The 24,906-nt window shown below is 46.1% G+C and overlaps 1 protein-coding gene across 2 annotated transcripts in view; it reads right to left on the bottom strand.

Moving 5' to 3' along the window:
* RNF43 (ring finger protein 43) overlaps positions 1–20,809 on the bottom strand; it is a 61,362-nt gene extending 40,553 nt beyond the window's left edge. For both annotated transcript variants that reach the window (XM_040423640.1, XM_040423641.1), the window contains exon 1: positions 20,121–20,809. In XM_040423640.1, coding sequence (XP_040279574.1) covers positions 20,121–20,348 — 228 coding nt within the window. In that variant the 5' untranslated portion in view covers positions 20,349–20,809. The remainder of the gene's footprint in view (positions 1–20,120) is intronic.
* Positions 20,810–24,906: the final 4,097 nt, after the last annotated feature.

Here is a 24,906-nt window from a genome sequence, read left to right as displayed (position 1 = left end):
GTAACAGGTCAGCCGGTTTCATAGGTACAAACCTGCTGACAGATGCCCTTTAATGGCCGCTGTTTTAAAAGAGTTTTCCAAAATTCTGATACTGATGACCTATCCTCAGGACATCAAGATCATATCAGCGTGGGTCTGACACTTGGTACCCCACTCCCAATTCAGCTCTTTAAGGCATTCTAGTCAGCGCCACAGCCTCCTCATAGCTTGCCAGAGCGCCGACCATTGGATAGTGGCTGTGCTTGGTATTGCAGCTCAGCCCTATTCACTTGAATGGGACTAAGCTGCACCTAGGCCATGTGATGACTAACCTCAGGCACTACAACTCCCAGCATGCACACTTGCTTGGCTGTTCTGGGAACTCCAAAGAAATGAACAGAACATGCTGGGAGTCGTAGTTTCACCACAGATGGAGTGCCGGAGGTTAGCCATCACTGACCTAGGCCAGATGATCTAACGTGACATCACTGGCCTAGGAAGACCAGAGCGCCGCTGCCTTTTCAAACAGCGGATCAGTGAGGGTGCTGGGAGTAGGACCCCCACCAATCAGATATTAATGACCTCTACTGAGGATAGGTCGCCAATATCAGACTTTCGGAGAACCCCTTTAAATAGGGGCCAAGGCGGACGCCAAACAGCGACATTTATCCCCCACATTTATTATTCAATACCACTAAAAGTAATATTGTACCACACAATGGCATGTTTTTCTGGGGGTATACTGAGGGGTAGTGGGTTGGTTTAACACGTACACTGGGAGCTTTCCCAGCATAGACGATAAGAGGACATCACAAAATGAGACGTGAACCCAGACCTAGTGGTAATTCCCAAACAAGACACGTTTCCAGAAAGTACACGGATGTAGACATAGCAGCCGTACACAAGACATGTCAGCAAGAAAAGACTAATTCTAAACATCTTGTAGGAGTCGGAGAACGTCCCGCACACACGAGGAACGCTCGGCACTTCTCTGCACATCAGCATTTCCGGCCACATTTTAAAAATGGTAGAAATGACATCATAGAGTAGACTGAATCCTAATGATATACGGGACAATGTTTATAAAACAAGCGTCAGGAGGGGATCATTTGCTTGGCATTGCCCAGGATCCCTGTCTGCAGCTTAACCACTGGATGACTGGAAGCAGCATGCAAGCGTCACGTGTCCATTTCACCCCTTGTTTTCTAAAGCTATTTGCTGGTCATTACAATGGGTCTATGTTGTCTCAAACTGGAGCTCCTTAAAGGGGTTATCCCAGGAGAAGTGTAAAATCAGACATCATACAGTACATGACAACCTCTTTCTAACAAAGCTAGAACCAGCCCTGTACCTCACATGGATCCAAATCTCTCCATTCATTGCTCTGCTAGATTTATTCCAAGCCGGCATCTCAGGGGTTGTGCACTTTCTCAGGAGACGTGTCCTTTCTGCTGCAGCAGGTAACAGTTGAAGGATGGAACTGAGCGTGTATGTCTACCTCCGTTAGTTGGACAGAGAATTTAGAAGAAGGGCAAACAGCAGGTGGCGCTAAACAGATAGATTTATGTTTCCAATTCCATGCAATTACAAAAAAAAATGAATTTGGTTTGAAAAATGTCGAATATTTTTTGTGGGACAACCTCTTACGGAAATGATTCACGCTCCATCTCCACATATTTGCACTTTTAATTATAGTGTAAATTATGTTGGTTTTATTGCACAGAACATATCACGTCTTGTATGTTATATGAGGATGAACCCATTTGAAGGAGATCCTAGTGGTAAACAGAATGGGGCCCGTAAATGTGTCACAGCCTGGGCGCAAGGATCCAGTAAAGGCTCCCATATTAGGCTACTTTCACACTCGCGTTTGGTGCGGATCCATCATGGATCTGCACAGACGGATCCGTTCAGATAATACAACCGTCTGCATCCGTTCAGAACGGATCCATTTGTATTATCTTTAACATAGCCAAGATGGATCCGTCTTGAACACCATTGAAAGTCAATGGCGGACTGATCCGTTTTCTATTGTGTCAGTGAAAACGGATCCGTCCTCATTGACTTACATTGTGTGTCAGAAAGGAATCTGTTTGGCTCAGTTTCGTCAGACGGACACCAAAACGCTTCAGGCAGCGGTTTGGTGTCCGCCTCCGAAGCGGAATGGAGACTGATCGGAGGCAAACTGACGCATTCTGAGCAGATCCTTTTCCATTCAGAATGCATTAGGGCAAAACTGATCCGTTTCGGACCGCTTGTGACTGCCCTGAACGGATCTCACAAACGGAAAGCCAAAACGCCAGTGTGAAAGTAGCCTTAGTCTAAACTTGATCAAAACGGACGACATCAACAAAAACAATTGTCTGGTGGGTGAAATTTAGCATCGAACAATCATTTTAGGCGACTGATCACATTGTCCGGAAAGAAGTCTGCCATGTTTAACTTTTTACCTGCTTGACATTAGTCTATGAATGATCTTTTTGTAAAAGTTCCCAAGAAAGACTGTTCATTCTTCACCCAGTCTCAATGAAAATGTATGGCAACTTAGTTGGCCGTTAACGGCTAGTGTGACTAATAATGTGTATAGCAGGATCGGCAGAACGATCGCTCACCAGTTTTTCAACCATCAACCTACTTCTGTCTCATCTATATGGCCATCTTAAGAACCTGGCTCAATGGAGTAGGTCTTGAGGAGCAAGCATTTGTTTACCATCATAATGACCTCCCAAGTGCCCGGAGTACCTCACAGCTCTTGGGTCGTCCATCCAATACATAACTTTTTATATTCACTTCACGTTCACGTTCACTTGCGCCAGTTTTCTGGCACAAATGAAGGCAGAAATCTACGGCAGCTCCAAGCTGCCGTTGATTTCATTCTGGGCGCGGACTGCCGGAGGATGCGACTAATTAACGTTGAGGCCGGCGCCTAGTCATAGGAGATTTCAAAGACCGGCATCAGTCTTTAATAAATTTCCTCCTTTGTTTTCGAAGTTTGCGATTGTGACACGCGAATGTCTTCAGTGTTTTAGACTCGGCTTGGTGGCTGCTTTCATCCGCCACACTACAACTATACTGGCTATTTAGTCTATTTTAAAAGCAAAAATTAATACAAATCAGGTCCCAAAAATACAACAGTAAGTAAAATTCATTGAAAACGTCCCCGAAGTGGAATGAACGTTTTCCTGTAGCTGTGGAAAATCCTGCTGACCGCAGCTGCCACACACGTATTAAACCAGCAGGGTGGGAACTTGCCTTTTCGCAGATGCAATAAACACTTTATGTGCAGTTTTACATCAAGTGAGGAATCAATAGAAAAAAAACAAAAAGCATCTTAGAAGAATCCTTCACCAGAATGACTCTTTCTTGCTTTGGAGAGGATTACTACTGAGCAAGGAGTTTGTATTGAAGCCATACACAATGAGGATAGGTTCACATGGAGTTTTTTGGAGCAGGTTTTAAGGCAGATTTTCCGACAGGTTTTTCAGCCAAAGCCAAAAGTGGATGCATCAGGAAGAAGTACAAGTCCTTTCTTTACATTTCCGATTCCTTTCGAATCTGCTTCTGGCTTTGGCTGAAAAACCTGCAGGAAAATCTGCCTCAAAACCTCCTCCAAAAAACTCAGTGAGCCTACCCTGAAGCACACAGCCCGAAGAAATAATTCAACAAACGTAGGATCAGAAACTGCTGGATTAGCACATGGCTACTTTCACACCTGCGTTCAGGTGTCCGTTTGAAGGGGCTCACGAGTGGTCCCGAACGCAGCCGTCCAGCCCTGATGCATTCTCAATGGAGGCGGATCCACTGAGAATGCATCCGCCTGCCAGCGCTCAGCCTCCGCTCCGCTCAGTGAGCGGACACCTGAACGCTGCTTGCAGCGTTCGGGTGCCCGCCTGGCCGTGCGGAGGCGAACGGATCCGTCCAGACTTATAATGGAAGTCAATGGGGACGGATCCGTTTGAAGATGACACAGAATGGTTATGCAAACGGATCCGTTCTGAACGGATGCAAGCGTTTGCATTATAGGAGCGGATCCGTCTGTGCAGACACCAGACGGATCCGCTCCTAACGCAGGTGTGAAAGTAGCCTAAACACAACTAAGGTTAAAGTTTTCCGGCATAGAGTTACGTCCTACGGGCTTAATACCGGAAAAGAACTGATCAGTTTTATCCCCGTGCATTCTGAATGGAGAACAATCCGTTCAGGATGCATCAGGAGGTCTTCAGTTCAGTCATTGTACGGTTTTTGGACTGAGAAAATACCGCAGCATATTGCGGTATTTTCTCCGTCCAAAATTCCAGAACACCTGCCGGAATGCCGGATCCGGTATTAATTTTCCATTGAAATGCATTAATGCCGAATCCGGCACCAAGTGTTCCAGAAAAACGAATCCGGCTTTCCGGATCCTTTTTGCCAGGTGACACCAGAGAGACGGATCTGGTATTGCAATGCATTTGTAAGACCGATCCGCATCCGGATCCGTCTACAAATGCTATCCGTTTGCATACGGATTTCCGTATCCAGCAGGCAGTTCCAGCGACGGAATTGCCTGCCAGAATCCAACAACGCAAGTGTGAAACTACCCTTAGTTAGACTAAAGTGACAAAAGCTAAAATATTTACATCACAATATAAATGCTGTACAAACAATTACATATTAGAAGGACAAGGCTGCAGGTGGGCACCAGTGCTGGCAGAGGGCATCTAGCAGACAAGGGGAAGGGGGTCATTATAGTGTTTTGCATCTGTTATAGGGCTCATGCACACGACCGTTGCCCGTTTTGTGGCCGGCATTTGCAGATCTGGAAAACACGGATACCGGCCGTGTGCCTTCTGCATTTTGCGGAACGGAACATCTGGCCCATAATAGAACAGTCCTATCCTTGTCTGTGATGTGGACAAGAACAGGACAGGTTTCATATTTTTGCGGATGCCACGGAACGGCCATACGGATGCAAACAGCACACGGTGTGCTTTCCGCATCTTTTGCGGCTCCATTGAAGTGATTGGGTCCGCATCCGACCTGCAAAAAATGAGGATCGGATGCGAAAAAAAAATGTTAGTGTGCATGAGCCCTAAGGCCGCATGCACACGGTCTTCGTGCGGCCGTTCCGTGCATTGGGGACTGCAATTGCGGTCCCCAATGCACGGGCAACATCCGTGCACGGGCCGGACCCATTCAACTTGAAAGGGTCCGTGGTCTGTCCGCACCGCAAAAAAATCTGACGTGTCATTTATTTGCAGTGTGGAACAACGGAAAGAAACACCACGGAAGCACTCCGTATTGCTTCCGGTGTTTCGTCCCGTGACTCCGTTCCGCATCTCCAGAATTGCGGACCCATTCAAGGTCCGCATCCGTGATGCGTGGATTGCCGACCCGCCGCTTGCGGGCCGCCCAACGGCCGTGTGCATGAGGCCTTAGTCTAATTTTTCCTATTTTACACTGTAATTTTTTTAGGTGCATTTACTAATAAAAGTGCGCCCGTTTTGGAACCATTTGCTCAGACAAATTCTGGTGGCGTTTTTTTTTTTGCTATTTTTTTTGGCCTATTTATGTAGATGCTCCTTTTTACACATGAATTAGGCGCAAACACATTTTAATTGCAAATATACAAACATCTGCATGTGGCTGCGACTTTATAAATCTAATATGCAACTTGTTTTGAATACTTTGCGACTTTCGCTGCACTTCGTGAGCCGACCAGCGAGTAGTGTAATTGCACGCGATCCGCCTGCGCCCTGACGAATACAAAGCCGTATTGCCTAATTCATCACCTGCTGTGCGACTCCTTATGAATGCTATGCAATATCCACTACGCCGGTCTAACCGCACTCTAAAAAAATAAACAGACGAGCATGATAAAAGTGACCCCCAAGGAGATGAAAGTGTACGTAAAATCAAGTTCATACAGAATACTGCAAAAACTTTTCAATGACCCAAGGACACAAGGGCTGCTGGATAATTGAGGCGCACTAACCAGAAGCACATCGTGTGTGGGAACATGTCCTGAACGCAAACAGCTGATAAAATGACATTTCTTAAATTTCACAGTTTAAAGGGGTACTCCCACCTTAGACATTTATGTCAGATTCATAAGATATATCCCCCCCCTCCCCCCCCAACGGCTCCTGCACCTATCTCCAGAAAGGGGGACCTTCTACAGTTGAGAAAGCACTGGTGCCCATAGGAAATAATATAAAACATGTGCAGCCAGTCAGCAGGTGCTCTTATAGAACAACCTCGTCCTGTACAAATCTCTGCAGTCCGACATCAGCTCTGTGGTGGGCAGAGGTGGTCTACAATCAATCACTTCTATCAAGCAGATGCGGGGGGATTCCAGACTGTGCCGGGAATTGATGACAGCCCAACCTCTATGTTCTCTACGCGTAGACAACTTAAAAAGTGATAAGCAAGTGCCTTCACTGACAGCTTCAGATGGATTGTCCGCTGATGGACCTCTTGGACATAGTTGTGTGACTAAGTGCTGTTATCGTGTCACAACCTACGCTCATGAACGGTGGGCTAGTTTCTGCAATGGAGGGGGGTAATGGAAAAGTAGCAAGTAAAGATTATTCTCTGACAAACTTCAAGCCCTGCTAGTTGGGTCAGTAACTTCATCCTATTCAAAAGACACCAGTCTCAGAAAATATGAAGCCAAATAAAACTTGGCAGATGAGAAATAAGTATTGCAAAATCACGGAAAATGTAGAGTACAGTAAGGGTACCCATACACACAGCAACGGTAAGACCTAAAACCTAAATGTGCTTCTCCTGCACTTGGAGTGAAACTGCGATGGTACCAAGTAAGGCCACCATCAAAGAGATTTTCTGGGAGTTGTAGGTAGGCGCAAGGGACCGTCGTTGACGGAAGGTATTTGTCACCGAGGTAAGAGCCGGTTTTTATGTGTCAGCCGCAACTGCTGTTTGACACCTAGCTATTTAGTATAGCTGTAATAGCTGATCTGGGACGGCTCTTACTGGGAGTAGTCAAAGTGCTGGGTGGGTGACTACTTCCTACGTTCCAGGCCGGGTTTTGAGAGGCCTATAAAAAACAGCCAGCAGTATCAGGTGGTGGTGATGATCTCTCTCTGACAATCTCTGTGGAATCTGAGCTTTGTGCCAGGCTGAAGGCCTGAATCCGGGAGGACTGCTCTGTCCTGTGCTATGCCGACCGGGTGTGGATTAACACCCAGGATTAAAAGGTGACTGTTTTTGCTGTATGAACGAACACCAAAACTGCAAATGGGCTGTTGTACTGTTTTGTTGCCATAAGTGTGAATGAAACACTGACGTTTTTGAATGAAATGTAAAAAAAATAAATGCCGGATCCGTTTTTCTGGATGACACCGGAAAGACGGATCTGGCATTTCAATGCATTTTTAAGACGGATCAGGATCCTGATCAGTCTTACAAATGCCATCAACGTTTTGCCGGATCTGACAGGCAGTTCCGTTGAGGGAACTGCTTGCCGGATCACTCTGCCGTAAGTGTGAAAGCAGCCTTACTTGTGGTTTTTGGTTCAGATTTGGTGCTGATACATTGCAAATAATGTTGAGCGAACTTGTGTTTTAAGTTCGGGTTATCGAAGAATCGCGTTAGCGGAATCCATAACGTGATTCTTCGATAACCCGAACTTTAGACGCTGAACTTAAAACCCAAATTCGCTCAACACTAGTTGTAAAGTACCCCTGTCTTGGGTACTTTTTGTCAACATTTACACCTATTTCCAGGAGTAAATGGGTTAGTAGATTTGCTGGGCACGTCCGGGTCTCGCCCAACTGTAGACCACAGCGTTTAATCTAAACATAGTCACACGGCTGGTCAAAAAAGGGACTTGCACCTTTTTTTATGACTAAAAAAGTTGCAAGCCCCTTCATAAATTACTCCAACTGCACTTGAGATTTGTCTAATCTCATTCACTTTGCTGGTACTGTGTTAGGCCTCATGCACACGGCAGTTGTGCGGCAGTTCCGTGCAACATCTGTGCAGCAGGCCGGACCCATTCAACTTGAATGGGTCCGTGGTCAGTCTGCACCGCAAAAAATATGACGTCATATTTTTTCGCGGTGCGGAACCACCAAAAGAAACACCACGGAAGCACTTCGTAGTGCTTCCGGTGTTCTGTTCCGTGACTCCGTTCTGCATCTCCAGAATTGCGGACCCATTCAAGTGAATAGGTCCGCATCCGTGATGCGGAGTGCATACAGCCGGCGGCCGTGGATTGCCGACCCGCCGTTGCATTTTCTACATCTATTGCCCCATCTTTTGTGATAAGCCCTTGGAAGCCTTCAAAACCAACTTCTCCTCTGCTTCCATGCCATAATATGTCTTCCTGGAAGATACATGATTCTCTCTATGCTTGGGGCCATATGGGTGACTTTGTTGGGTGGAATGACCCAATATCATGGTCAGAGACCCACCATAGCTTCAGGAGAACACAACGCCCCCCATATAGTCCTAGCCTAGGCTTTATACTGATGGTGTAAAAACAAGACATCTGTTAAAGTCGTTCTCAGTTTATACTACACTTTTGTCGCTGAGGGGTGGTACGCTGACTGACATAATACCTATGGGGTGTAGTCATGGTCTAGACGGGCTCGTGAAGAATATTCTGCCTTTTTACTCATAAGGACAATTAGAATTGTGATTACCATTTCTTTATGGATGTCTACCCCAGCTATGTTCAGTCTGCACACAAACCGCCTCCTCATAATTCGTGGAAATATTGCGCAAGGTTCCCATTCCACAGCAGTTTTAGTATCTAGAAGAGTGTGAGTGAAAGCCCCGTAATTCGACATCACACAGCACGGAGGAAACGCCCTCATTAGGAGGATAATGCGCTTTAAATTGATCATCCGATTTAAAAACTCCATATTCATACACATAGTTAGGGAATTCGAAGTTGACAAAAAAAGGCGCAAAAAAAATAACCCCACAACACTGCTTCCTTCACCTCCTCCTATTTGGTCTTCTATTACAATTAAACGTGAGACAGATATAAAGAATCTCCCAGCAGCTCAGTCGTGTCCCCCCCTCAATGTCACATGTCTGGCAGTAAGACAGCTGGCTGGAGCCTTGCCCCTCTGTGCGAATGCAGCAGGACAAAAAGAACATTAAAGAGCATCTGTCTACAGGATCAACCCTATTAAAACGGACACAATGCTGATTAAAACCCGATCCGTTATGCTGCTATAAAGATATTAGTGCTTCAATGCATATGCAAATGAGGCATTATGTGCACTAACCACTGGGTGCACTTTAGCTTAGGGTTGGGCAATATCAAAAATATTCCCACAATAACGATATTAAGAAATGTATCACGATAACGATATATATCACAATAAATACCCATTTAGAAGAAAAAACACTTGGGGCCACAAGGAGACATTATACTGCAGGTGGTTGTGGGCTACAGGTTTTAGGCTATTTTCACACTAGCGTTTAAGTTTTCCGGTATTGAGCTCCGTCATAGAGGCTCAATACTGGGAAAAAAAACGCTTCAGTTTTGTCCCCATTCATTGTCAATGGGGACAAAACTGAACAGAACGGAATGTTCCAAAATGCATTCCGTTCTGTTTAGTTGCGTTCCCATACCGGAGAGAAAACCGCAACATGTTGTAGTTTGCTCTCCGTCCTGGGAAACTGATCAAGACGGATCCGTCATGAGCCCCAATGCAAGGTAATGGGGACAGATCCGTTTTCTCTGCCACAATAGAAAACCGATCCGTTCCCCATTGACTTTCAATGGAGTTAATGACAGATCCGTCTTGGCTATGTTACAGATAATACAAACGGATCCGTTCACAACGTACGGATCTGTACATCAGTAACAGAAGCGTTTTTTTTGCTGAATCCTGCCGGATCCAGTAAAACGCTAGTGTGAAAGTAGCCTTAGGCCTCCCTCATACAGTAGAATGTCTCTTTGTGGCCCCCATACAGTATAATGTAATATTATTCGTGTCAATCCAGTATTTCTGTTTACATTGGGAGATGTGCTGCCAACCAGTGGGCTTTCTGGATGCCCCCAATCAGCCGACAAAGGATTGTTTGCGCACTGATCGGAGACCTGTTTGTACTTGGCGCTCATCTAACCATTTAAACCTTACCTTAAGGGTCCATTCACACGACTGTAAGGGCTTCGTGCCCGTACTGCAGACTGCAAACGGCAGGTCCGCAAAACACGGACACTGACTGCGCGCACTCCGTGCTGAGGATGCAGACCCATTGACTTAAATGGGTCTGCGATCCGCAACATACGGCAAAAGACAGGACATGTCCTATCTTTTGCGGATCGCAGACCCATTTAAGTCAATGGGTTCGTACCGTAATACGGGAATCACACAGCCAGTACCTGTGTATTGTGGGCCGGAATACGGGCACGGCACCCTTAGATTCATGTAAAAGGACCCTAAGGGAATATTAACACACTGCAGATTTGTTGCAGAAGCTTCTGCACCTCAAGCACAGGTCCATTCATCTGATTGGGGTTGTTTTGGCAGAAGTCCCATTCAGGTAAAATATCTGCAACAAATCTGCCACGTGTGAATATAGCCTACTTTTCAATGCACTAGGTCTAGAATATTATATATATATATATATATATATATATATACACATACACACACACACACAGTCAATAAGGGACTGCAAGCGCACAAAATGTGTGTTAAAAGTGTACAATAATCCATGTCCTTACCCCAGTCAGATGACCAGGTTACCACAAAGGCCTTATTGTCTTCCAGCATACTATGGCGATCATGAGATTATTATTAGCTACTCATGTGGACCTTCATTTTGTCCTGTTATCAAATGTTAAATGTACTAAAAATGATAAAAGCAAAATCTTGGGTGATTAGATGTGGCATATTAGAGTAAAGGGGTTGCCCCATGAAGAATATGCAAACATTTTCAAACCAGAACCTGAACACTTTTGTAATTGCAGGTAATTACATTTTTTGTCTAGAACTGAGCATGTGTGACCTTTGCAGTGATGTCACTGAGGTGGACAAAGAAATAAGGAAAACAACAGCAGGTGGCGCTAAAGATACTTTTTAGTGAATAACTCTGTGACTAGACCAAATTTTTAATTACCTGAAATGACAAAAGTATTCAGATTCAGGTTCTGGTTAGAAAAATGTAGCATATCCTTCGTGGGACAACCCCTTCACTAGTAGGGTTCTCTAACATGCCACATCTTGTGCACTTCAGAGGGTGGTATGGCTCCAGAAATAACACAAAACGTGGAGAGAAAGTGACATGTATCCTCACAAAACTTTCCTTTATTCAACAGACACTTTAAAAAACCCATGAAAACGCATGCCTGGAAAAACAGCTTGTTCTGTGAGCAGATCTGTTTTCCTTGGCATCGGCTCGGGTCGGAAGCCTTGACTTGGATAATGAGAAGTTCCCGCTTCTTGTATGTTGTAACATTAATGACATAATAAAAAAGCATGGATTTTAATAACTGCGCCAGCTCGCGTCCTCACAACCCACCTGCCCCCTCTCCCACCAGGCGGTAATGTTCACCCACTGCGTGTGCGCGGCACACAGGCCTGACAAGTAATTAAGGTGCCCACAAACCTTACCGAGAGGGAAATGCAGCTGGGATCTGACAAACACAATGTATCTTCTATGGAAGGAGCATTCCTAAGTGCGCTGACAAGCTAGCCACAATTCATCTTCTCAGGCCTTGTTCACACTCCTCCACTTTCCTTAGAAAACCACCCAAAAGGTTAAGTGCCGGCAGCAAATTTCAAGATCTAAGGTAGTCACTTTCTGTCTCATTCTACTGCTCTGTCCCTATCCATACTTTACACTGCAGCTCTTCTTACACTTATGAAAGTCGGTTCCATAAGGTAGGACATTTATATAAAATTATTCAGATTTTGCTACATATGGCTTCCTTCAGCGTATGTTCACACGGTTTAAATTCCATGCGGATTTCAATGAATATTGTTTCAGATGGGAATCTGTGCTGTTGTTCAAATGGCCGCAGATCACTTCTGGTCTGACGGGGGCTACAAACCACGGGGATGGGAGCCTTGGCACTAGAACAGAGCAGCTTTCAAAAGGTGAGGTTTTTTTTCATTCCTCTATTATTTTTCTGAAGGTCAGACAACCCCTTTAAATGTGGATGCCCCCCTCCCCTACCTCACCAGACCTAAGGTGGGAAGTATACTTACCTGCTCCCTGCTGCTGGGGTCTAGCTCATTTGGTCCACCACTGTGGTTTTGGTTCTCGGGTCCCTGCTTGTCAACTTCCAGCTGTAGCGCCACATGGGGAATGTCTTGTGCCACTTGGGTGGCATGTTACTGCTGCAGACAGTCATTGCCTCCGTCCATTCTGGGAGCTGACAAATAGGGACTGTGGAACTAAGGAGCGGTGGAGCCGATATACAGCAGAAGGGAGCAGGTAAGTAAGCTTCCCTCCGCAGGACCGGTGAAGTGGAGGAATAACCAGAAAGGCTGCCAAAGGTGGCTAACCCCTTTAAAACCATGTGTGACAAATCAGAAAAAATAAAAATAAAATAAAATAAAATAAAATCACAAGTTAGGCTACTTTCACACTTGTGTTCAGAGCGGATCCGTCTGGGGTCTGCCCAGACGGATCCGCTCATATAATGCAGACTTGGGATCCGTTCAGAACGGATCCGTCAGAATTTTTTCTACAATATAATGCAAAGTGTGAAAGTAGCCTGAACGGATACGTCCAGACTTTACATTGAAAGTTAATGGGGGATGGATCCGTTTGAAAATTGAGCCATATCGGTCAACTTCAAACGGATCCGTCCCCATTGACTTACATTGTAAGTCTGGACGGACCTGTTTGCCTCTGCACGGCCAGGCGGACCCCCGAATGCTGCAAGCAGCGTTCAGGTGTCCGCTTGCTGAGCGGAGCGGAGGCTGAACGCTGCCAGACTGATGCATTCTGAGCGGATCCGCATCCACTCAGAATGCATTGGTAGCTGGACGGATGCGTTCGGGGCCGCTTGTGAGACTCTTCAAACGGAGCTCACAAGCGGAACCCCGACGCTAAGGGTACTTTCATACTTGCGGCAAAGGATCCGGCAATCCGGACGCAAACTAATGGCATGTCAGACTGATCCGGATTCGTCTGACAAATGCATTAAAATACTGGATCCGTCTCTCCGGTGTCATCCGGAAAAACAGATACGGTATTATTATTATTTTTTTTGCATTTTTAAAGGTCTGCAAAAAGCTGGATCTGTTTTGCCTGAACACTTAATGCCGCATCCGGCACTAATACACTTCAATGTAAATTAATGCCGGATCCGGCATTCTGGCAAGTGATCAGTATTTTTTGTCCGGAGAGAGCTGCGGTATTTTCTCCGTCCAAAAAATGTAAGAGGGACTGAACTGATGCATCCTGAACGGATTGCTCTCCATTCAGAATGCATTAGGATAAAACTGATCAGGTATTTTTGCGGTATTGAGCTCCTAGGACGGAACTCAACACCGGAAAAGAATAACGCTAGTGTGAAAGTACCCAAAGACTGGTTTCACATTTGTAGCATAGCTCTCCGGCAGGCTCTTCCGGCAGAGAATGCCGGGAATCGGCTGGACAAAAACAGTTGTGTGCAGTGGATTCTGTCCGCCTGAATGCTGCCATGTTTGCCGGGGAGCGGCCGGAGTCATTATAGTCCTTGGGATCCAACGGGCAGGCGGCACTATTCAGCAATGCCGGATCCGGAGAACTCCAGGAGAGAAGAGTCTGACAGAAAGCTGTCAATTATTGCTAGGGAATATGTATTCCCTAGCATCGCACAGACCTGTCACTTACGCGCATCGCACAGACCTATCACTCACCAGTATGAGGAGCGCCGGCCGGCCACAGACAGCACATGTAAGTATAAGCTAAGTAACCATGGCAGCCAGGACTGCAGTAGCGTCCTGGCTGCCATGGTAACCGATCGGAGCCCCAGCGATTAAACTGGGACTCCGATCGGAAATGCCACTCCGCTGCCACCAATGATGGGATGGGGAAGGGGGGGTTGTTAGCCTGTGGCCACTGCCACCAATGCTTTTAATACTGGGGGGGGCGCACTGGCCACCAATGCTTTTAATACTGGGGAGGGAGGGGGGGGCCGCAGTGGCCACCAATGCTTTTAATACTGGGGAGGGAGGGGGGTCTGGCCCCTGCTGCCTGGGGGGTTAATTGTGCGGATCACAGCCCCCTGTAAGAGATCGGGTGCTGCCAGGCAGCAGGGGGCAGTTATGTACACAGTTCTTAGTATATTCTAACTTGAAGCGTCCCCATCACCATGGGAACACCTCTGTGTTAGAATATACTGTCGGATAGGAGTTTTCACGATTGTGAAAACTCAGATCTGAAAAAGCTGTTATGCAGACGGATCCGCACTGAACGGATACCATTGTTTGCATTTATAGGTGCGGATCAGTCTGTGCAGATACCAGACGGATCCGCACCTAACGCAAGTGTGAAAGTAGCCTAAAGGGGAACGTGTCAATAACCCATCATAACTAGAGATATACGCCACAGTTCACACATCTTTATACACAGCACTTCCAGGGAACCAGGTGACCCTCCCTGGCACAGTCCCGCACAGTGCACAGCATTTACACGTCAGGGCTGAACTTTATACGATTTGTCATGTATAACGGGATTATCACACAAGTATACGCTGCTGTCCGTAGATGGAGAACCACGCTAAGTCCTATCCACAGGATGGGACATAACCGAGCGGCGGGGGTCCACCAATCCTGAGAGGGGCAGATCCAGCATGCACCCTGCTGCCCCATTCACTCTACTGGACTGCCAGAGATAACACAGTACTGTTCCTGACTGCAGTGAGAAGGGGCCCGGCTGTAATGGAAATGACCCCCCCCCCCCATTTCCCAACTTCCTACAGCAGCCAAACAAAACAAGCGGAATGGCAGTGTAAAGCATGGAGGCAGAATAAACCAGCAGTCTAAGTCTTGGACAGAATGGATTTCAGACTACCCCTGAACATACTTGAAACTGGCGAATGTGCAAAATACATACCCCTCCCCCCAATACAGATATTGCTCAGTATTAAACGTGGTTTACCACCGATGCCAGTAGTTCTGCTGTCATGTCATGTCTGATTTTTGTGGGATACCCCATCAACATCACTCACGACAATAGGGTGAAGCCAAAAGAACACTATGGGGGAGATTTATCAAACCGGTATAAGGGAAAGCGGGCTTAGTTACCCAGAGCAACCAATCAGATTCCACCTTTCATTTTCCAAAGGAGCGCTGAAAATGAAAGGTGGAATCTGACTGGTTGCTATGGGCAACTAAGCCAGTTTGAGAAATGTCCCCCTACGTATGCCTCCCATCAGTGTGAGTCTTGTCTCTCAGACCCCCACTGATAACATCGTCTTACATGCCTCAAGATCTGAAGAGGTATAAGGCCTCATGCACACGACCGTATCCGTTTTGCAGTCCGCAAATAGTGGATCCTCCAAATACAGATTGCCTTCAATGGGTCCGTGGTCTGCATTTCGCAGCCAAGTATAAGACGTGTTCTATCTATTTGCGGAACTGAGATATAGATGCGGAAAGCACATGGATCCTCTGCGCTTTCTGCATCCGTATGTCCATTCTGCAAAGGGATAGAATACGTCCGCAAAATGAAGACCACAGACCTACTGAAGCCAATGTATCCACTAAAACACACGTGTGCACGAGGCCTTAAAGGCAGCAATATACACGTCTGCCGCGACAAAAAGAGGTTTTCTATTACGCAGACGTCTTAAGTGATGTTTCTGCTATAGGATGGCAGCAAATAGAATTTTCCGAGACTGGAATTGCTCAGGACATGGAATTTAAGAAAAGATAAGAGTTCGCCCAGATCCCAATGTTATACAGGAAAATATAAAACCATCAAACTGGAACAAAGAGGCACTTGTGCAGCATGATAAGGCTGGCAGGCGGCGGACAATTTTATTTTACTAATCTGTATAATCAGTTATTCTGTGCCTGATTGTAGGACTGATAGGATTACAGGGGCTCTGCTGCTTATTACAGAGCGCTGGAGAGGCACAGGAAGCTATACTTACCGCATGTAAACGTACAGTATTGTTCCGACAGGAATAAAATGGCAGGAATTCTCCTCATTCTGTCTTTAAAGTGTAACCGTCATTTCATTGTTCAATGTGTGGGGAGAGTTCTTGGAATACAGTTTTCTAATAAAAATTAAAGTGTATGTAAAGTCTCCCCTGAGCAACCCTCTAACTAAAAGGAGAATCCATTATTAGCATCTACTGAACACTTAGGACACTGATTTAACTGTATGATGCAGAGGCTTCTCAGCCTGCCTCTGGTCTCCTCACCCCAAGCTTCCTAAAAAGGATGCCACATACTTCTCTGCACTCCCTTCTACTTTCCCAGTAAATCTCTGAAGATCGTGAGATGTGTGACGCTACAGCGCTCAATGCTGGCAGTATACAGGCACGCAGCAGCCCAGCATTCAGCGCTGACAGTAAGGGTCCATTCACATGTCCGTATTCGTTCCTGCAATTGAGGACCAGAAGAGGCATTTTCTATTACAGTGTCTGTGATGTGTGGTCCGCAAATTGCGGATCGCACATTGCAGGTGTCAGTGTTTTGCGGATCCACAATTTGCACATCCGCAAAACACTTACGGACGCGTGAATGGACCCTAAGTGTGCTATGTACCTGTCTGTATACCTGCTGTCAGCCCTGAACACTGCAGCCATCTCCCTATGTTCTCAGGGCTAACAAGGGACACACTGGGAAGCTAGAGAGGAGCAGAGCTGCAGCGTGCCTATATACTATCAGCGTAGTAACCTGCATCCTATCGTGCTGTGCCAAAGAGCTACACACAATGGGAGGATAGCTGGGCAGCAGATAAATCTGTATAGTAGCAGGGCATGTTTTTAGCAATCTCTATTACATATTTAAGGAGGCAGGGAGACCAGAGGCAGGCTGAGAGCCTATGCATCGGACAGTTAGGCTACTTTCACACTAGCGTTTTAGTTTTCCGGTATTGAGATCCGTCATAGGGTCTCAATACCGGAAAAAAAACGCTTCCGTTTTGTCCCCATTGTCAATGGGGACAAAACGCAACGGAATGCTCCAAAATGCATTTCGTTACGTTCTCATACCGGAGAGCAAACGGCAGCATGCTGCGGTTTGCTTTCAGTACTGGGATGCGGAGCAAGACGGATCCGTCATGACCCACAATGCAAGTCAATGGGGACGGTTCCGTTTTCTCTGACACAATAGAAAACCGATCCGTCCCCCATTGACTCTCAATGGAGTTCATGACAGATCCGTCTTGGCAATGTTAAAGATAATACAACCGGATCAATTCATAACGGATGCAGATGGTTGTATTATCCATAACGGAAGCGTTTTTGCTGAACCCTGCCGGATCCAGGAAAAACGCTAGTGTGAAAGTAGCCTTAGGCTACATGCACACAACCGTATGTGTTTTGCGGTCCGCATATTGAATGACGTCCATATAGCATCCGTTTTTTTTTGCGGATCCATTGTAACAATGCCTATCCTTGTCTGCAAAACGGACAAGAATAGGACATGTTCTATTTTTTTTTGCGGGGCTACGGAATGTGTGCTGTCCGCATCTTTTTCAGCCCTATTTAAGTGAATGGGTCCGAACCCGAGCCGCAAAAAATGCGGTTCGGATGCAGAACCAAACCACGTGCATGTAGCCTTACCCAGCGTTTTCATGCTCAGTTAGAGGGTTACTAGTGGGAGACTTTACATACAGTTTTCTAATAAAAATTAACAAAAGTCATCAGCGACACACATTCCTTATACGCCGAGCCATGCGACTCATGAGACGTAAATCTGACCAATTGAGTAATCTACATTTTTTTGCATTTGCCATGAATCTGTATGCGAACAGGATAATTTACTGGGCCCGGGTAGCCAATGCCTCTGAGAATAAAACGCCTGATGTTCAATATCGCAGTTTGCTGTCAAAGAATTGAACTTCTTGTGTTTCAACTCAATGTCTCTTCTCATTGAACATCTCTGCTCAGTCTTTCTGGTCTTGTGAAAATCCACATCATATTGCAGTTCTGTGCTGGCGACTAGGATGGCTAGAAGAAGGGCCGATTCCCACGACCGTGATCGGTCCGGGAAACTCCGTCTGGGCCGACCGCGGCTCTTCTGACCTGACCGCATCATAGTGTTTTATGATCCAGTCAGTTCATGTGTGATGATAATGAGTACAGTACAATAGACCCGCGATCTGATAGGATGCAGTCAGTTCAGGGAAGCCGCGGTCGGCCCAGGAGATGTGACCAACACGCGGAACATGTTTGTCAGGTCGACCACAGTCGTGTGAATCAGCGGATAGACGGATGATAGACAGAAACCAATGAGAGCGGGGGGGCCTCTCAGACTCTACTTTCACACTTGTGTTTGATTCCGGCAGCCAATTCCGTTGCCTGATCAGGCAAACTGTATGCAAACGCATGTCATTTTTTTTTCTGACTGATCAGCCATTTTTCAGACTTATCAGGATCCTGATCTGTCAGAAAAATGCATTGCAATACCGGATCAGTCAATGCAGCAATTTGAATGCCGGATCCGGCACTAATACATTCCTATGGAAAAAATGCTGGATCCGGCATTCAGGCAAGTGTTCCGTTTTTTTGGCTGGAGATAAAACCGTAGCATGCTGCGGTATTATCGCCGTCCTGATCAGTCAAAAAGACTGAACTGAAGACATCCTGATGCAAACTGAACGGATTTCTCTCCATTCAGAATGCATGGGGATAAAACTGATCAGTTATTTTCTGGTATTGAGCCCCTAGGATGGAACTCTATGCCGGAAAAGAAAAACGCTAGTGTGAAAGTACCCTAAGGGTATGTTCACACAGAAAACACTCTCAATCCGCCTCCCACTGGTTTTATGAGGTGCAGATTTAAAATCCACATGAGGGAGAAAAAAAGAAAAAAAAAAAAAGAAGACACATCCATGCTTGCCATGGCCAACCAACAAAAGAAGACTAACCCATTAGATCCGTGGCCAGATCAATGGCATGTACACCTGAAAATCTGTGACAGTAAAATATGCTGCGTGACAATACACCAAGTTCTGCATGGGTTTTTAATTTCTGGAAATAAATAGAACATTTCCATTCACTGACAGCAAGCAAAAATCTTACAAATGGTGAGGACAGAATCTAAGTATATTGTAGACCTTTTCTCTATATGAGTAAGGGTTCTTTACCTAGCCATCTTACCACGGAGGGGACAACCTCTCTGTTCCCACCAGTCTCGGCTTCCGTCCACGACGGGTCCATCCTGAACCTGATGCCAATGTGCAGAAAGCAAACACCACCAGTGTGAACAGAGCCTCGAGAACAGATACACACACACACACTAGGCTAGGTTCGTCGGAGGCAGCTCCGTCCCAGATTGTCAAAAAAAAACACTGCCGTAAAATGTCAGAAACCTAACGGATCACGTTATCGTCAGTGGGATCCATCCGGCGCTGTTGGCGTCATATGACGGATCGGGCAGAACAATAAAAATACAAGCGCAGACGTGAACAAATAAAAAAATAAAAAAATGAAAGAAACAAAATCAGATTATTGAGGTCTGAGAAACAGTCTCGCCCAGGAGACATACGCAGAAAAACGACGTCTCACAGGACTGCTCAGTTATCTGCCGCCGTATGAAGGTCATTATTAACCGGCGCACTGCAAGTCCTTATCACCACATGACAAGTACGTGGTGAGTGTGCCAGCAGAGCGGCCATGGACGTCCTGGCGTGTCACACAACCTTCACGGGCATTTGGAATCATTGGGCACCAAGGGATTATTATATTTTTTTTTAGTTTAGGATTTCCTGCACCACTGCCCAGGTGGGGACCATCCATGAATAGTAAGATATCAGGCAGGTAGACGCAGGGCGGTGGTGCGGGCAGCGTGTGGGCACACATGGTGATTAGCAGCGGTAGTTGAGGTTACTTTCATCTTATTATTGTTGGTTACTACATAGTTATTATGCCAACCCAGGTTCTCACCTCTGACAACACCGCAACCGTGCCCTCACCAGGCTCCTGCAGACATGCATGTGAGAACATGTGGGCGCTGGCACTGCCAGGCCCGGTCACATGAGGCCAGGGGCACACTCACCTGGAACAGCCAGCCCTCGGCGTTGCCCGCATCGGCCACCTTGGCGAACTCCCCCACCACGGTAAAGTTTGGGCTCTCCATCCTCAGAGGGAAAACCTTGACCAGGGCTTTCTGCTTGTGCTCCAGCTCAGTCAGTGCCAGCCTCGCCTGCAGAGTTACCAGAAGCAGCAGCCAGTGGGGTGCCAGCTGCAGCCGGGCTCTACTCATACTGCAGCCAGCAGCAGGCATCCATAGCCAGTCCCAGGAACCCTGCGTGCCAGCAGTGCCAGCCGCTACCCCCAGGGCAGGGGCCCCCCATCCATGGCCTGGGCTGTCACGTAATCCTCAGTAGCTGCTCACAGCACAGTCACTTCCATTCATTGACTTGTCTTCTAAAGGCACCAGGGCGGCTCAGCCGTGCCCAGCATCATCCCAGCAGCAGCAGCGACCCGCACAAGTGGCAGTGAGTGGCCGGCGCCGTGCCCTCCTCCTCCTCCTCCCTCTCACGCACAGGTAGATGAGGCCGTGTGGAGCCGGTGCCCCCTCCTCCTCAGGCCCCTGCTGGCTCCTCTCACATCTCCCTGAGCCAATCCCCGCCGAGCAGTGTGTGGACTCCGGCGCCCTGCGCACAACTTCTCTCCCGGCTCAGGGCGCAGTGCGGTGAGGACGCTTCCCGGGACACTGAGCCTCCCTCCCCGGGGACTGGGCTGCTGTGCTCCTACCTGCTGACACAAAGTGAGGGTGGAGCAGCTGCAGGCGATCCCCTCCCCCCTCACTGGAGAATGCGGTTCTGCTGGCTCCCAGACTCCCTCTGCAGCCCGGCCGACAGATGGCAGCTCCCTGTCTGCTGCTCCAGCCTCCTCTCTGCATGGGGCCCCAGGCCGCACACAGCACCGGAGCTGCCCTGACAACCTAGCCGCCGCTGCATTGTGTATATCTACATAGACTGTACCTATATACTGATGTACTGTACCTGTATACTGATGTACTGTACCTATATACTGATGTCTGCACCTATATACTGATGTACTGTACCTATATACTGATGTCTGCACCTATATACTGATGTACTGTACCTATATACTGATGTCTGCACCTATATACTGATGTACTGTACCTATATACTGATGTCTGCACCTATATGCTGATGTACTGTACCTATATACTGATGTCTGCACCTATATACTGATGTACTATACCTATATACTGATGTCTGCACCTATATACTGATGTCTGCACCTATATACTGATGTCTGCACCTATATACTGATGTACTGTACCTATATACTGATGTCTGCACCTATATACTGATGTCTGCACCTATATACTGATGTACTGTACCTATATACTGATGTATACACCTCTATACTGATGTCTGCACCTATATACTGATGTACTGTACCTATATACTGATGTCTGCACCTATATACTGATGTACTGTACCTATATACTGATGTATACACCTATATACTGATGCCCTTCACCTATATACTGATGTCTGCACCTATATACTGATGCCCTGTACCTATATACTGAGGCTGTACTGTATCTATATACTGATGCCTGCACCTATATACTGCTGTCTGCACCTATATACTGGGGCTGTACTGTACCTATATACTTATGCCCTGTACCTATATACTGATGTCTGCACCTATATACTTATGCCCTGTACCTATATACTGGGGCTGTACTGTACCTATATACTTATGCCCTGTACCTATATACTGATGTCTGCACCTATATACTTATGCCCTGTACCTATATACTGGGGCTGTACTGTACCTATATTCTGATGTCTGCACCTATATACTGATGCTGTACTGTATCTACATATACACTGATGTACTGTACCTATATACTGGGGCTGTACTGTACCTATATTCTGATGTCTGCACCTATATACTGATGCTGTACTGTATCTACATATACACTGATGTACTGTACCTATATACTGGGGCTGTACAGTATTTACATATACACTGATGTACTGTACCTATATACTGGGGCTGTACAGTATCTACATATACACTGATGTACTGTACCTATATACTGAGGCTGTACTGTATCTACATACAGTACAGACTAAAAGTTTGGACACACCTTCTCATTCAAAGAGTTTTCTTTATTTTCATGACTATGAAGGCATCAAAACTATGAATTAACACATGTGGAATTATATACATAACAAACAAGTGTGAAACAACTGAAAATATGTCATATTCTAGGTTCTTCAAAGTAGCCACCTTTTGCTTTGATTACTGCTTTGCACACTCTTGGCATTCTCTTGAGCTTCAAGAGGTAGTCCCCTGAAATGGTCTTCCAACAGTCTTGAAGGAGTTCCCAGAGATGCTTAGCACTTGTTGGCCCTTTTGCCTTCACTCTGCGGTCCAGCTCACCCCAAACCATCTCGATTGGGTTCAGGTCCGGTGACTGTGGAGGCCAGGTCATCTGGCGCAGCACCCCATCACTCTCCTTCATGGTCAAATAGCCTTTACTTTCAAAGTTTTCCCAATTTTTCGGCTGACTGACTGACCTTCATTTCTTAAAGTAATGATGGCCACTCGTTTTTCTTTACTTAGCTGCTTTTTTCTTGCCATAATACAAATTCTAACAGTCTATTCAGTAGGACTATCAGCTGTGTATCCACCTGACTTCTCCTCAACGCAACTGATGGTCCCAACCCCATTTATAAGGCAAGAAATCCCACTTATTAAACCTGACAGGGCACACCTGTGAAGTGAAAACCATTTCAGGGGACTACCTCTTGAAGCTCATCAAGAGAATGCCAAGAGTGTGCAAAGCAGTAATCAAAGCAAAAGGTGGCTACTTTGAAGAACCTAGAATATGACATATTTTCTTTTTTTTTTCATTATTAATATCTTTATTGATTTTCTTGCAGCATAACAATATAAAAAGGTATCTGATCACAGAGAATGGACACAACAGGTACATTTGTACAATATTATCCAGGATGTCGAGGCACGCATATATAGCCCAACAAATATCAGAAAACCAAGAACGCCTCAAAATTATTGCCAATTCTCTGTCACCCATAACAAAACAAAACCATCCCCTTCCAACCACCCACCCCCCCCCCCCCCCCCCCCACCCCCACTGTACCTGGCCTGGTACGACCTGGTACGAATATGACATATTTTCAGTTGTTTCACACTTGTTTGTTATGTATATAATTCCACATGTGTTAATTCATAGTTTTGATGCCTTCAGTGTGAATCTACAATTTTACAAAATAAAGAAAACTCTTTGAATGAGAAGGTGTGTCCAAACTTTTGGTCTGTACTGAAGTACTGTACTTATATACTGAGGCTGTACTGTATCTACATATACACAGATGTACTGTACCTATATACTGAGGCTGTACTGTATCTACATATACACAGATGTACTGTACCTATATACTGGGGCAGTACTGTATCTACATATATATTGATGCCTGCACCTATATACTGATTACTGTACCTAAATACTGTTGTACTGTACCTATATACTGACCCCTGAAGGCTGTACTGTATCAGGCCGAACACATTGGAATGTTTGGGCGCCCGAGCACAATGGAAGTCAATGGAAGAACCCGAGCATTAAACCAGGCGCCCCCTGCTCTGAAGAAGGGAGGGTGTCTGGTTCATAGTAAAAGGTCAGAAATTGATGAGAACACTACTGAAATGGTTCAGGAACAGCATGGAGAGGATGTCTGGATGCATCTTGGACTGGTCGCTGCTGGGAACGATGTTGTCCGAGTAGTACGCCACTTTTACAGACAATATTACGCACAAAACCGAAGATAAAATCGATTTTAGAGGAAAAATTGATAGGAAACATTCTTTCTTGTATATTTACTTGTATATAAAGTGCAAGTGCTGCCAAAAATTACAAGGAAGAGGCACTCCGATACAATCTGTATATCACATAAAGGAGGGCCTCATTCACATTGTGGTACAATTGTTAAGGTAGTTGGACTCCTACACTCATAAAGCCTATGCACTAAGTGAAAGGGCTGCCAAAAATTACAAGGAAGAGGCACTCCGATACAATCTGTATATCACATAAAGGAGGGCCTCATTCACATTGTGGTACAATTGTTAAGGTAGTTGGACTCCTACACTCATAAAGCCTATGCACTAAGTGAAAGGGCTGCCAAAAATTACAAGGAACTGGCACTCCAATACACCCTTTGTTACACATAAAGGAGGGCATCATACACAGCCTTGAAAAATTATGATTGATGGCCTGCTGGTGACCCTCAAAAACATTTAGAGCAAGGGCCTGCTGATCTGACCATCTAAAACATTATGGGCAAGGGCCTGCTGCCGCTTTGGTGACTCTAGATAACTTGGGGACGATCGCACGTCCCCGTGACGGGCGATGATCCATTTAGATGTCTGCCCTATCAACTTTCAATGTTATTTTCAGCCCAATCCATGGTGACCATGGGTAACATTATGGTTCAATTCCGGAGAGGGAGCCTGAGCAACAGCTACGGCTACCATATCCAAGCAAGGCAGCATGTGCGCAAATTACCTATTGGGTATAATTAGGTGAGGGCCTACAGGTGAGCTGACCCTGTAAAACATTTTAGGTGCGGGCCTGCTGGTGAGCTGACCGTGTAAAAGATTGTAGGTGCAGGCCTGCTGGTGAGCTGACCCTCTAAAACATTATATACGAGGGCCTTCAGGTGAGCTGACCCTCTAAAACATTATATATGAGGGCTTTCAGGTGAGCTGACCCTGTAAAACATTATATGTAAGGGTATGCAGGTGAGCTGACCCTCTAAAAAATAAATGCG

This window comes from Bufo bufo, chromosome 3, assembly GCF_905171765.1.
Source record: "Bufo bufo chromosome 3, aBufBuf1.1, whole genome shotgun sequence".
NCBI classification, from domain to species: Eukaryota; Metazoa; Chordata; class Amphibia; order Anura; family Bufonidae; genus Bufo; species Bufo bufo.
This window is presented reverse-complemented; position numbering and strand designations above follow the sequence as displayed.